The 16,027-nt window shown below is 37.9% G+C and overlaps 1 protein-coding gene across 1 annotated transcript; it reads left to right on the top strand.

The window, feature by feature from the left end:
* Window positions 1–15,207, top strand: LOC137099525 (uncharacterized). Its single transcript, XM_067476497.1, has 15 exons — window positions 1–295; window positions 503–538; window positions 623–937; window positions 1,250–1,561; window positions 3,642–3,935; window positions 4,065–4,358; window positions 4,488–4,781; window positions 4,909–5,202; window positions 5,332–5,625; window positions 5,755–6,048; window positions 6,178–6,471; window positions 6,601–6,894; window positions 7,429–7,752; window positions 13,420–13,557; window positions 13,647–15,207. The coding sequence occupies exons 1-15, from the start codon at window positions 253–255 to the stop codon at window positions 13,874–13,876; spliced, it is 3,750 nt and encodes a 1,249-aa protein (XP_067332598.1). The 5' UTR covers window positions 1–252; the 3' UTR covers window positions 13,877–15,207.
* The last annotated feature ends 820 nt before the right edge of the window (window positions 15,208–16,027 follow it).

The following is a 16,027-nucleotide window of genomic DNA, read 5'->3' as shown; positions in this document are numbered from 1 at the left end:
AATCAGGTCATGGTAAGCATTGGGCTTGGCAACACATTATATCAAGAAGATCCTCACACTGATGGTCATAGTGTGTGTGTGTGTGAGCTTAGCATACTTAAATAGTTCCCACTAGAAAGCTAAAGAAGTGTTTCAAGAAGGCAGAACACTATGAAGTGTTTCTGTAAACTGAAGAGTATTGATGTGTAGTGTAGTTTTCTGTTGCTGTTGTGTCAGTGATAAATGATACAGAGCAGCTTTTCAGTCTGAACCATGATGAGCAGACAACAGAGGAACCTTCACTTTCTGATTATCGGTAAGACACGTTTTTAAAAAGGTAGTTCATTTGTATTTTTTGTATTTCTTTTCTAGTTTTTTTTTGCATTCTTATAGTAAATGTACTGTTAACAGTTTATAGCTGTGTAAATGTCAACGACAGAATCTAACTCTTAAGAAGAACAACTTTTTTCACTAATCTTTTCACAAATTTTTGAATATAATGATCAATTTCTTTATCCAACAGTCTCTTTTCTTTTGGCCTTGTTTTCACCTGCTGCAGGTCAGTTTATTCTAGTGTTTCACACATAATATTTTATTATTTAGCTAGAAACTAAAAATATGTTGGTATTCTTTTTGTGTGAAGGTGTTCAGATCAGAATAGCAGGACCTCAATCTACTCGGTGCTCTGGAAGAGTTGAGATCTATCACAACAACACGTGGGGAACAGTCTGTGATGATGGCTGGGACTTAAATGATGCTGAGGTGGTTTGTAGACAGTTGGGCTGTGGTAAAGCACTAAATGCACCTCAGTCAGCTCACTTTGGTCAAGGAACTGGACAAATCTGGCTTGATGATGTGGCCTGTTCAGGAAGTGAAAGGTCTCTGACTGAGTGTAGGCACAATGGATTTGGGACACACAACTGTGGACATTATGAGGACGCTGGTGTGATCTGTTCAGGTGAGAAAAATATTTGCATGAAATACACTTCAGAAAATCTGTTTCTTGTTATAGTAGCCACACTGCAGCATGTTTTGAGAGCTGAAAAAAAGCTTAGATATGTAAAAGGTCTAAAGATGCATCAAACCAATCAGTAAAATTGCCAATAAGACTTATGAAGGTTTTAATAGTCACGTGTTCATACTAACACGTATATGAACATATAAAAAATATAAATAACAGTTCTATATTTAAAAATGCAGTTGTTTTTTTAACTGCTGACAAACATGAAAAACATACATTCTATTCAAAGTCCATGTCCTTTGCCTACAGGTGCTGTCCGATTAGCTGGGTCTGGATCTACTCTGTGCTCTGGAAGAGTTGAGATCTATCACAGCAACACCTGGGGAACAGTCTGTGATGATGGCTGGGACTTAAATGATGCTAAGGTGGTTTGTAGACAGTTGGGCTGTGGTGCAGCACAAAGTGCCACCCAGTCAGCTCACTTTGATCGAGGAACTGGAAAAATTTGGCTTGATGATATGGCCTGTTCAGGAAGTGAAAGGTCTCTGACTGAGTGTCGGCACAGTGAATTTGGGACACACAACTGTGGACATGGTGAGGATGCAGGCGTGATCTGTTCAGGTAGGAATTTCATCACTTACTATATCTGAATTTATAGTATGTTGTAATGTCATATCACAAAAGTCTGACGTTTTTAAAGTGGGAGGCAACAAAATGTATATATTTACACGCTTGAGTGCATTTACATGGACTTAAGAAATCAGCTTTTTTGAGAAAAGCCGACTGTAATCTGGTTATTCAGGTGTCATATGAACAGGTATTTAATCAGCTTTCTCCAACTGTACATGTGCAGTAACAAAAGGCAGCAGACAGGAACAAACAGCTTGAATGAAAGAATAAATCAAAGCAAAGATTATTAACATGGCCATGTTGCCTCGTTTTTAACATAAAGTCTCACGCCTCATACTAGTCTAAATAATTCTTTCACCTGTGGAGTTTTACAATGCAAACTGTTTTGGATCAGCTGCATGCCCCCCCCACCCATTTTGTTTCTGCTGCATGTATGCATGGATTTCCAGTAACGTGGTTTCTTAAGTGCATGTGTAACACACACATATGTGCATGTGTGTATTAATGTTTTATTTTTTAAGACTTCTTTTCTTCTTCTATCAACAACAAGCATTTTTACACTGAAAACCTATATTTGGAAGCTCAGAAACCTCAGCCAGATAAAACCACTCACTCTAACAAAGGCACAGTGTCATACATGCTACAAACATACTGATTATCCCCACATCATCTAAACTTATGTATGTTGTATAGTACGTTTCAGTTAGTATACTACTGAAATGTTAACTCCTTTAATAGAACATTTTAGCGCCATAAATCCTCAATGACATCTACAAAACTACACAAAACATATTACACACACAACAATAAACAATAAATAAATTATATATAAATGAGAATTCACAGTTGAGCCAAAATGATGACTGTTCTCAACATGGGTAAGCGTCTTTCTGTATTACCAAGCGGGAACTCTACTCACACATACAGTACGCTCTGTACCCGGCAAGAGTTTGCTTTAATTTAATCAAATACTACAAAGATATAATCACAAGAGTGATATTGGATGTTTTCTCTACAAGAGCTTTACTCAAGTTCGGAAAGTCAAAATGATCAAAATATACTTATATACTTATATATATATATACTTCATTTATCATTTTTAGTTTATTTATGTTTATGTTTATACATTTATGTTTACTCCTCTAGCTGGGTTTTTTTCTTACTTATTGATCAGTAGATTGTGGCTGATGTTTGGGGCAGCTGTAGCTCAGTTGGTAAAGGCAGTTATCTCCAGCCTTGGCTATATGTTGAAGTGTCTCTGGGCAAGACACTGACCCCTTAACAGCCCATTCCCCTCTCCAGCTGTGCAGTGCAGGTCCAAGCTCGGTAGAAATTCGGGAGGGTTGCGTCAGTAAGGGCATCGGGCGTAAAAACTGTGCCAAATCAACATGCGGACAATGATCCGCTGTGGCGACCCTGAACTCACAGGATAAGCCGAAGGAGAAAAAAAAATAAAATAAATTGATCAGTAGTTTGTACTTGTTTATTGTCTTGGTTTGGTGGAAGTTTTTTCCTTTCTTTTCTACTTTACAGTAACAGGGCAACACAATTTCCCTATGGGATCAATAAAGTAGTTTGAATCTTGAATCTTGAAAACTGAAATTTTCCCAGGTATGAGTGGAGACATGACCAATCGATCTCAGAATGGTAGATTAAGACAACTTTTCAAATAACTGAAAAAGGCCTATGAAAACTAAACAATAAAAAATTAAATTAATAATTTTAAAATAAGGCACTTTAGCACTTAGTTTATGTTCTCACACGTTTTCAGATACTGACTGACTGTTTTAGCTCCAACAAATTACAAACATACTTATGAATTTTTCCTCTTTAGTATATGATATTTAAACTTATGACAGACCATGAACTCACAATGTATTTAATATTTGAGACTTTCAGAGTCTCAAATCTTAGAGACTATGAGGATTGTCTTTTGAGTTGTAACAACTACAGTATTTAAATACATGGAACATTGCAAGTTCTGATAGTTTTTCAGATGGATGTGTTATTTCTACAAGCTCATTGAGCTCTGAACAACACAGAGTAAAAATTATTGTGTTATGTTTTTCAGGCAGTGTCCCAAAGCCAAAACTCTCCATGAGTCCTACTACTGGTATTTTCTGGGGTCAGAAAGTTAGGTTCACTTGTTCAATCTCAACTCAGGTTTTTGGTGGAACATTCAGTTTGCAAAAGACCTCAAGCTCATTCAGAGAGACTCAAACATCAGACACTAACACTGCTACCTTCAACATTCGTAAAGTGGACTTTAGTAAAGAGGGATCGTACCAGTGTCAGTATCAGAAAAGGGGCTCCAGTCAAACTTTCAGCTCCCCTTTAAGTGACTCTGTCAGACTCTCTGTAACTGGTAAGAAGAATAATCCAGTTTCCTGAGTTTAATGTTCAATTCACTTGTGCAAATAAATCAAACTGATGAGAAGTCAAAATTATTCAAGCTAAAAACAAGATAACACCGTCATTGTTCTCTGCTTTACAGTGAACTTCCCAAAGCCCAGAATCTCCATGAGTCCTGCTGGTGAGGTCACCTGGGGTCAGGACGTTACCATCACTTGTTCAATCTCAACTCAGGTTTTAGGTGGAACATTCATTCTTCAAAAGAGCTCAAGCTCATTCACAGAGACTCAGACATCAAATGCCAACTCTGCTTCCTTCAACATTCGTAAAGTGGACTTTAGTAAAGATGGATCGTACCAGTGTCAGTATCAGAAAATGGGCTCAAGTCAAACTTTCAGCTCCCCTTTAAGTGACTCTGTCAGACTCTCTGTAACTGGTAATTAGAATAATCCAGTTTCCTGAATTTAATGTTCAATTCACTTGTGCAAATAAATCAAACTGAATAGAAGTCAGAATGATTCAAGCTAAGAACAAAATAACATTGTCATTGTTCTCTGCTTCACAGTGAACTTCCCAAAGCCCAGAATCTCCATGAGTCCTGCTGGTGAGGTCACCTGGGGTCAGGACGTTACCATCACTTGTTCAATCTCAACTCAGGTTTTAGGTGGAACATTCATTCTGCAAAAGACGTCAAGCTCATTCACAGAGACTCAGACATCAAATGCCAACTCTGCTTCCTTCAACATTCGTAAAGTGGACTTTAGTAAAGATGGATCGTACCAGTGTCAGTATCAGAAAATGGGCTCAAGTCAAACTTTCAGCTCCCCTTTAAGTGACTCTATCAGACTCTCTGTAACTGGTAAGAATAATAATCCAATTTCCTGACGCTAAAGTTTATTGACTTGTGCAAACAAATCAAACTGATGGAAGTCAAAATAATTTAAGCTAAGAACAGTTTAACAACATTATTGTTCTTTGCTTTACAGTGAACTTCCCAAAGCCCAGAATCTCCATGAGTTCTGCTGGTGAGGTCACCTGGGGTCAGGACATTGGCATCACTTGTTCAATCTCAACTCAGGTTTTAGGTGGAACATTCATTCTTCAAAAGAGCTCAAGCTCATTCACAGAGACTCAGACATCAAGTACCAACTCTGCTTCCTTCAACATTCGTAAAGTGGACTTTACTAAAGAGGGATCGTACCAGTGTCAGTATCAGAAAATGGGCTCAAATCAAACTTTCAGCTCCCCTTTAAGTGACTCTGTCAGACTCTCTGTAACTGGTAAGAAGAATAATCCAGTTTCCTTAGTTTAATGTTCGATTCACTTGTGCAAATAAATCAAACTGATGAGAAGTTAGAAATATTCAAGCTAAGAACAAGATAACACCGTCATCATTATCTGCTTTACAGTGAACTTCCCAAAGCCCAGAATCTCCATGAGACCTGCTGGTGAGGTCACCTGGGGTCAGGACATTAGCATCACTTGTTCAATCTCAACTCAGGTTTTAGGTGGAACATTCATTCTGCAAAAGAGCTCGAGCTCATTCACAGAGACTCAGACATCAAGTACCAACTCTGCTACCTTCAACATTCGTAAAGTGGACTTTGACAAAGAGGGATCGTACCAGTGTCAGTATCAGAAAATGGGCTCAAGTCAAACTTTCAGCTCCCCTTTAAGTGACTCTGTCAGACTCTCTGTAACTGGTAATTAGAATAATCCAGTTTCCTGAATTTAATGTTCAATTCACTTGTGCAAATAAATCAAACTGATTAGAAGTCAGAATGATTCAAGCTAAGAACAAAATAACATTGTCATTGTTCTCTGCTTCACAGTGAACTTCCCAAAGCCCAGAGTCTCCATGAGTTCTGCTGGTGAGGTCACCTGGGGTCAGGACATTGGCATCACTTGTTCAATCTCAACTCAGGTTTTAGGTGGAACATTCTTTCTGCAAAAGAGCTCAAGCTCATTCACAGAGACTCAGACATCAAGTACCAACTCTGCTACCTTCAACATTCGTAAAGTGGACTTTAGTAAAGAGGGATCGTACCAGTGTCAGTATCAGAAAATGGGCTCAAGTCAAACTTTCAGCTCCCCTTTAAGTGACTCTGTCAGACTCTCTGTAACTGGTAAGAAGAATAATCCAGTTTCCTTAGTTTAATGTTCGATTCACTTGTGCAAATAAATCAAACTGATAAGAAGTTAGAAATATTCAAGCTAAGAACAAGATAACACCGTCATCATTATCTGCTTTACAGTGAACTTCCCAAAGCCCAGAATCTCCATGAGTCCTGCTGGTGAGGTCACCTGGGGTCAGGACATTAGCATCACTTGTTCAATCTCAACTCAGGTTTTAGGTGGAACATTCATTCTGCAAAAGACGTCAAACTCATCCAAAGAGACTCAAACATCCAATACCAACTCTGCAACCTTCAACATTCGTAAAGTGGACTTTGACAAAGAGGGATCGTACCAGTGTCAGTATCAGAAAATGGGCTCAAGTCAAACTTTCAGCTCCCCTTTAAGTGACTCTGTCAGACTCTCTGTAGCTGGTAAGAAGAATAATCCAGTTTCCTTAGTTTAATGTTCGATTCACTTGTGCAAATAAGTCAAACTGATGAGAAGTCAAAGTAAATAAAGCTAAGAACAAGATAACACCATCATTGTTCTCTGCTTTACAGTGAACTTCCCAAAGCCCAGAATCTCCATGAGTCCTGCTGGTGAGGTCACCTGGGGTCAGGACATTGGCATCACTTGTTTAGTCTCAACTCAGGTTTTAGGTGGAACATTCTTTCTTCAAAAGAGCTCAAGCTCATTCACAGAGACTCAGACATCAAATACCAACTCTGCTACCTTCAACATTCGTAAAGTGGACTTTGACAAAGATGGATCGTACCAGTGTCAGTATCAGAAAATGGGCTCAAGTCAAACTTTCAGATCCCCTTTAAGTGACTCTGTCAGACTCTCTGTAACTGGTAAGAAGAATAATTCAGTTTCCTGAGTTTAATGTTCGATCCACTTGTGTAAATAAATCAAACCGATGAGAAGTGCTTGATTCAATTGTGTAAAGAAATAAAAGAAACCGGTAAGAGGTCAAAATAATTATTAAACACAGTGTAACACCATCATTTTCACCAGCACATTATCAGAAAATTCAGCTCCCCTCCAAGCAATGTTTTCCAACTGTCCATTGAAAAGTAAAAAGTAATATGACATCGAGCAAAATAATGGACACACAGTAGGAGAACAGAGTTTTTTCAAAGTGTCAATATAAAAACACATTTTTTGTCAGTATAAAATGCCATATAATATGTTGCGTCAAGTGATCAAGTTTTTGTTAACTATAAGCTAAGACATCAACCTGCAAATTTAGCAGGTTAACATAATTAACTTTTAAATATTCCATTGATATACATTTTTGATACAAAGTCTATTGTGGAATTTGTCTTAAACGATAATCAGAATCTTTCCTGATTTAAAACCATTTATGTTTTTATTCTTTCACCTAGTGAGTCTGCAGCAGCCCAACATCTCTCTGACATCTCCTGATGGAGGTCTGGTCCTGGGTCTTGAGGGTGCAGAGGTCACCAGAGGTTACAACTTTGTCATCACCTGCTCCATTTACTCCACTTATCCTGAAGGTCGTTTCTTTCTCATCTTCTCTGGCTCCAACATCACTGACACCAAGTCAGCAGTCAACTACTCTGCCTCCTTTAACTTCCCTGCAGCTGAGTATGAACATCAGGGCAACTACAGCTGTGTGTATGAAGTCACACTCTCTACACGAAGATTTACTTCCACTGGGACTGCACCCATTAATATCATCATTAAAGGTAAGTAGACTGTAGAATTTAAACAGTTTAACAGCTGAATGACAAAGTAGGGGAATGGCATAAAATCTGCGGGAAAATACACAATTTTCAATTTCAATTCAATTCAACTTTATTTATATAGCGCCAATTCTCAACAAAGTCATCTCAGGGCACTTTACAGAATAAAGTCAAGATTATAAAGATATATAAAGAGAACCCAACAATTCCCCCTGGAGCAAGCCATAGGCAACAGTGGAGAGGAAAACTCCCTTTAACGGAAGAAACCTCCAGCAGAACCAGGCTCAGGGTGGACGGCCATCTGCCTCGACCGGTTGGGGTGAGTGGAAAGGGGAGAGAGTAAAGAACAGAGCAACAAAAAGCAACAACAAAACATCGGGCAGATTGGTAGGACCAGTAGCTGCACGCTGGAAGACACACAGCTTCAAAGCCAGGGGACACCTGCAGAAAGGGACAGAGAGAAGGGGACAGAGGAGGACAAAGACAACTACGGGAGAGAACACACAGAGTTAATGACATACAGTGGTGACAATTGCGGGATGAGAGGAGAGGAGAGATGGTCAAGAGGAGGAAAGGAGCTCATCCATTATCTGGAACCGTAATTATTCTAGTTACGGTTGCTTGAGCCTTTCCCAGATGTCAAAGGGTGAGAAGCAGGGTACACTCTGGACAGGTCTCCAATCTATCTCAGGGCCAACACAGAGAGATACACAAAGGCAGACAACCATTCATACTTGAATCCACACCTACAGGCAATTTTTTTAGAGTCACCTATTAGCTCAACTTTCATGTCATTGGACTGTGGAAAGGAAACCTCACATATGGACAACTAACCATATGTGAAAAGAGAATATTCAATATTGACCTAAACAACTGCATTGTGATTGTGGACAATATGAGCAATTCAGTAAATGATCAAAATTATTCTGTATGTTCTTTTTACCAAAGGATTTTTGGCAGCTGTGCTATTGTAAGCATTTATGAGCATGCAATGAAAAAATGTGACCATATACTGTACACTGCGCAAATTGCCCCAGAATTGGGAGATTCTGCAGTCTGGATACTTTTAATTATGATCTGGGCTAGATAATTTCTGATAATAGTAATATTAATAGCTGTAGCTGAAGAAATGTTAATGTTAAGGTCAGTGTTGTAGTGAAGGCCACTTTAACCGAGACCAAAAAATGACCAAGATATTACAGAAACTTTTAAAAATTGAGACCAACCCAAAACCCCAAGTTTATATATATATTAAAAAAACACTCTAAATGTGTATGTTTTTTAAGTATGGAACAATTGCTCAGACAATTTAGTGACTTTGCCACAGTTGTGGTTGTGACCAGTGTCGAGTAAAAATCCAAGAGAGTCTGAGACTGTAAGACCAGTCTCAAGACCAGGACCAATTCTGAGTACTCCAACACCATTTACAGTTTTTACCAATTGCTTACACTCGTTTTCAAAACTAAGTCTCCTTTTTTCAAAACTCTACACACAATTCTCAAAACTGCACACACAAAATGCAAAATGCCTCACATCTCCTTCAAAATGCAACACTGCATTCAAAATACCGTAAACACATGTCAGAATGAAGCATGTGCATCAAATGGCAAACACTTCTTTCATAATAATACATTTCTGGATATACCATGTAAAGACTGCTGTTCTAAATCTAAAGCTCTTTGGTCTTTCATAGGCTTATATCTACATTTCAATACAATGTTCTACAGTGAAAGTAACCTGTGAGACGGGTAACAAGTACATTGGAAACACCAATGCAAAGTAGAAAGAGAAAATATTTATAATAGGCCAAAAATTACTGTTGTATACATTAGCATACAACAAAACTATAAACATGTAAACCAAAAGTATATTCTTTACAGTAGAATACAGTCAATTGTGTGTGCGGTCGCGGTCCAGGAATTGGCAGTGGGGGGGCAGTCCCTAGTGCTAAGCTTCATCTCTTCTCCGAGTTGGGTCTGGCTACGATACTTGGTCCACATCACAGGATAAGTACATCGAGGGAAGTATCTCCTAGCATGGTGTATCCAACCTTGGACAGAGGTCTATCTATACTACTGTAAAGTAAAGCAGTGATTGGTTAGTGATCAGTTAAGCAATTAGTGTTTGCACATCTGAGGTGTGTGTCTGTGTGACCTGGTGAAGTGTAGCATTTTCATTGGTTGTGTTTGGAAAAGCAAAGCAAGTCACTTCCTGATAGATCTTTGTGTTTTAGGTAGAGAATTGTGTGTAGTGTTTTAAAAAAAAGGGTTTTATGCAATTGAAAACTGAGTCAAAGGCTGAGAAATATCTCATGGTTTTGGAGATTTGGCATGTAGTTTTGCACTTTGAGTGAGAGGTTTCAAAAATCGTGTGACATGAAAAGATTTTGTGTGTAAGCAGTTGGTAAAAACTGTAAGATAACATTAGATAGCTTGGTGAACGTTACCACATCAGACTGGGACTAAAGAAAAGGCTCAGTCTCTAACATTACATTTTACCAGTGTATGAGTTAGCTTTATCTGAGTTTTAGTAGTTGGGTTGTTGGCTAATTAGCTAGCAGTCACACAACATTTGTGCCATTTTAACGGGCTGCTAATTTCATTTATTGTAAAATTACTTTCCAGAAGCTTTTCTTACCCCAGATAACTTAACTGCTCTTCATGTTTTGACGCTCCACAGCTTACTATCAGGGTTTTCTTTTCCTTGGACGAACCAATCCAAACAATCTGTTGGCAAATTTTCTTTCATTTTTCTCCTGACTTGATAGGAATTTCGGCCAAAGTTGTTGGAGGAAAAGTTTCGCCTCACCTGCTGAAACAGTACAGTATGTTTTGTATATAGACAAAGTTGATAAGGCAGCATTTTAAAAATCTTTCAACAAATCACAGATGTTCGATCCACCTTTTTGACCCTGTAACAGCTGGGAAAGGCTCCAGCCCCTTCTGCTGTCAAGCTGTTCGTCATGACTGTGGTACATTCCACATCATACAGTCGCAGACCTCTACCAGAAAATCACAACTAGACCAGAAAGCCTTCTGTTAAATAAAACATTATAGCACCTGACTGGACAAAATGGAAAGTTGCACATTTATTGTTTTACAAATCTAACTGCTTAAGGACATTTAATGGGAAATCATAGGATAACTGAGGGTTTATACGGGTCAAAGAGCGTGAAACAACTGTCTCAACACCTTGCAAAGAACCCAAGTCCTACACGCCTCTCTGCAGTATCCTTACAACCGTCACCCCTGACCAACTAAATTACATCAACTAAAAATGACCATAAGAGGAGTTAATCATGATAACCTAATAAAAGTTAAGACTACTCCTCTAACAGAACAAAATCCAAAAACTATTAAATGTGGATTATTAAATATCAGATCTCTCTCTTCTAAATCTCTGTTAGTAAATGACTTAATAAATGATCATCAGTTCGATTTATTTTGTCTCACTGAAACTTGGTTGCAGCAGGAAGAATATGTCAGTTTAAATGAGTCATATTAAGTATCATGTTCCTAGAAGCACAGGCCGAGGTGGAGGAGTAGCAGCCATCTTCCATTCTAGCTTATCAATAAATCCTAGACCCAAACATAGTTATAACTAATTTGAGATTCTTACTCTTAACCTTTCACACCCAAACTGGAAAACTCAAAAACCACTATTATTTGTTATCGTGTACCGTCCTCCAGTCCCTTATTCAGCGTTTTTGAATTTTCTGATTTTCTATCTGATTTAGTGCTTAGCACAGATAAAGTCATTATAGTGGGTGACTTTAACATTCATGTAGATGGTGACAGTAACTGTCTCAGCACTTCGTTTAATTCATTATTAGATTCAATTGGTTTTTCCCAAAATGTAAATAAACCCACTCACTGTTTTAGTCACACGTTAGACCTTGTCCTTACATATGGAATTGAAGCGGATAATTTAACAATATTTCCTCACAACTCTCTTCTGTCTGACCATTTTTTAATAACATTTGAATTTACAATAACGGACTATACAGCAGTTAGAGAAAAATCAACTACAGCAGGTGCTTAAGTGAAAAAGCTGTATACAAATGTAAAGAAATTATTTTTTCATCGTTTGCTTCACCATATGTTAATACAATGGAAAGTAGCCAACTTAATGTTACTCCTGCACAAGTAGATTATCTTGATGACAATTCTGCAGCCTCACTACGTACAATACTCGATAGTGTTGCCCCTCTGAAAAAGAAGTCAGTAAACCAGAAGAGGTGATCTCCATGGTATAGTTCACAAACACGCACCTTAAAACAGGAAACACGAAAGTTAGAAAGGAAGTGGAAATTTATAAGGATCTCATTTAGCCTGGAAAAACAGTTTAAAAATGTAAAAAAGCTCTCTGCGATGCCAGAACAGCATATAATTCATCATTAATAGAAGAAAATAAGAACAACCCCCAGTTTAGTTCAGCACTGTAGCCAGGCTGACTAAGAGCCATAGTTCTGTTGAGCCTAGTTTTCCCTTAACTCTGAGCAGCAATGACTTCATGAATTTCTTTATGAATAAAATTGTAGCCATTAGAGAAAGAATTCACCAGATCCTCCCCCCAAATATTACAGATAGATCTTCACGTACAACATTGCTAGAGTCATCGATAAGGCCTCAATCCCTGTTTGACTGCTTTTTAATTTCAATTATTACATCATCTAAACCAACAACCTGTCTGCTAGACCCTATTCCAACTAAGCTGCTCAAGGAAGCTTTACCCTTAATAGATACATTCATATTAGATATCATAAATCTATCTTTAGAAACAGGCTATGTACCACAGGCCTATAAGGTAGCTGTATCTAATTAAACCACTACTTAAAAAACCCTGACTTGACCCAGGTGTTTTAGCCAATTACAGACAAATATCTAATCTCCCCTTTGTTTCTAAAATCCTTGAAAAAGTGGTTGCAAAACAATTATGTGACCACCTGTACAGGAATAATCTGGATGAAGACTTTTCATCAGGATTTTGAGTTCATCATAGTACAGAAACAGCACCAGCCAAGAAACAAGTCACCAACGATTTTGGCCTCAGAATAATGGACTAGTCTCTATACTTGTTCTGTTAGATCTTAGTGCTGCATTCAATACCATTGATCACAACATTTTATTAAAGAGACTGCAACATGAAATTGGGATTAAAGGAACTGCAAAAGGTTGGTTTATGATCCAGTTATAGTCCAATCACAACAAGAGGACATTTCCAGAACTACCATCCCAAGTTTAAGATGCAGAGAAATATTTAATCAGCTGTTTGATTAGGCTTCAGTGTTTAAGTCATTAGAGATTATTAACATTGTTAAGGAAGGAACGGTTAAGGAAATTGCTGAGTCTGCATCTTCACTTCATACATTTCAGTCATGACTGTGCCAACCACAATGCTCAAATTGTAGGTAAAAGTTTGGAAACACTTACACACTTTTGTATTTCATCCACTCAAATGGTTGCATATGGATAACATTTTAACCAATTTTAAGGATATTTGAGCACAGAATAACAGTCAAGTCCAACTTGCATGCTGAACTTTACTTTCAGTAATAACTGCCTGACAAATATGTTTTACCAGACATTGCAGATGCTCTGTGTGGCAGGTGTAATCCTGCATCACTTTCTGTGAGAATCAGTATTTAAACTGAATTCTTTTTCATTCTAGTGCCCTTGATGCCACTGGTGTCCTCAGTAGCTGCTGGGAGTCTGCTGCTCCTGCTGGTTTTGCTGGTTTACTTTCTGGTCCACAGAAGGAGGGGGAAAAAAGAAGCCAAGCAGCCTGCAACTTTCATCTTGAGTCAATGTTTGTGCTTAGCAGGACATTTTAAATACACATTTTCATAAATATCCTTTCACATCTATTCATATTTTGCTCTGATGCATGTGTTTCAGTTGCTGCGGGAGCAAACAATAATTATGGAGATGAAGAGGATGATGAAAACATCTATATGAATTTTGATCAACTAGACACTGTAAAGGCCTACAGAGACCGTGAGGTAGAACATTATAATAAGCAAGACAAAATTAATGATGATGTTGTTTATGAAAATGTAAAAAAGTCATATTGTGAAAAAAGTTTGGACATGTATGGAGAAAATGAGGATATTTATCAAAATGCTTAAGTTTGTACTATTTATCTTGATTACTGTGCATAAAGGAATAATTCCATTGAAAACACAGGAGCAAATACTGTACATTTATAGCACATTGAAAATATTCACATATTTTTAAAATAGAAATCTTCTTTTCCTTTCGGCTGTTCCCTTTCAGGAGTCGCCACAGCTAATCATGTGCCTCCATCTAACCCCATCTTCTGCATCCTCTTCTCTCACACCGACTAACTTAATTTTTAAAATAGAAATAAGCTTCAACTCTTATCTTAATGTCAAAGTGCAGTGGCACAGATGACTCAGACTTGTTTAACAGTACTGGCAGCGGTACAGAGATATCAAGCGTTTTGTGCAAGTGTCGCCTTACAGACCAGCAATCAGAGCAATCATGTCCAGTGTCTAACATTACCAAGAGGTCCCTTGTTTGCTGGCAGTATTATCCACTGTTTGTGGATACGTTTTCATTTCTAAAACTAAATTCCTCGGTGTAATTAAAGTTCTTCTGTACATCTGTTTCAACACCACATGAATTCCAGGATACAGTACGATTCTTTCCTCTAGCAGCACAAAATAAAAAGTACAAGGAAGGACACTTGTGGAACCTTCTTCAAGTAGAAAGAAAACCAGAAAAGAAGTTTGCCTACTATTGGAGATCAATGACAACAATTCATTAGATTACTTTTGATTTGGTGGGCTTCTCCACATCCCCTCAGTACACATACTGGAAGAATAGCACATACATGTGGTTCTTGTGTGTGTGTGTGTGTGTGTGTGTGTGTCTGCATGCATACAGCCAGTGTCAGTTCTCTAAAACACCTGACTTGGCTTGTAAAAAGCTTATCTACAAAGTTTATTTGCAGCAGATCTGAAACCCAATATTTCTGACAACTGTTGCTGGGATCCTTCATTAATTACAGTGTAAAGCCGAGTAGACAAAAATCGCAATTTTGGTTTCTTCAGACCATACAACTTTCTTTCAGTTTACTTTGTAGCCCTCATGACTCCTGAAAAACTCTTCTTGTTGCCACTCTTCCATAAAGCTCAGACTGGTGGGAACACATATATATACAGTCTCTTCTATCTCTGCTTCAGAGGTGTCATAGATGTCTTGGTGGTCTCCCTCACTAGTTGCCTTCTTACATGGTCATTCAGTTTTTTAGTACAACCTGTTCTAGTCAGAATTACACCTGGCCCAAATTTGTTCCATTTCTTACTTGTGGATTTAAATGTACTCCATGATACATTCACTGACTAAGAAATTTACTTCTATTAATCCCCTGACTTCTGCTTTTCCAAATTTTTCAAAATGCAAAATATATATTCAAAATAAATATTAAAAGTGTGCTTTGTGTGTGTGCTCTTTTATGTTATGAACGATTTCAATTTTATACTAATAAAGTGAAAATATTTTGACAAAGTCCCGAGAGCCCTCCCTTTCTTGCACCCTTTCAAATTAGGCTTTTTGAGGGTTGAGTTGGTTTTAGTGTTAAAGTTGTTTAGAGACTACGAATAATGAGAGCTACTCATTATTCAGCACTTTAAAGAATATAATTGATTCAATGATGATGATTTCTGATATATTATAATTGTAATATAATAACTATAATAATAATTGCTGCAGGTCAGTGTTTATTGTAGTGTGTCACAAATAACCTCTTTTTAGTTGTGCAGTGACGATCTCAAGCCTAATAGAAATTGGGGAGGGTTGCGTCCGGAAAACTGTGCCAACGCCGACACCTATCCCAGCTGTCATAGGGCAAGAGGCAGGGAACACCCTGGACAGGTCGCCTAGCTACTGTCTATCTCAGGGCCAACACAGAGAGACATCCACAGACAAACTCTTGCCACAGCTTTCTGGATTGAAGTTCAGAAAACAAAGTGTTTTAATTTTTGTTTGCAATCAAACTGCAGCGCTACCAGATGATCAAAAATAAATTTTGAAATATTATATTAAGCTACGTTTTGTGGAATTTTTCTTGTAACATCTCTATAACATTAATCTGAATCTTTCCTGAATTAAACAAATTCACCTTTTTGTTCTTGAATTCCATTCAGTTCAATTCAACTTACTGATATAGTGCCAATTCACAACAAAGTCATCTCAAGGCACTTTACAGAATAAAGTCAAGACTATAAAGATGTTTAGAGAGAACCCAACAATTC

Source organism: Channa argus, chromosome 15 (assembly GCF_033026475.1).
Source record: "Channa argus isolate prfri chromosome 15, Channa argus male v1.0, whole genome shotgun sequence".
In the NCBI taxonomy this organism is placed as follows: Eukaryota; Metazoa; Chordata; class Actinopteri; order Anabantiformes; family Channidae; genus Channa; species Channa argus.
The sequence above is the reverse complement of the archived record's forward strand: the minus strand, read 5'-3'. Positions and strand labels throughout refer to the sequence as shown.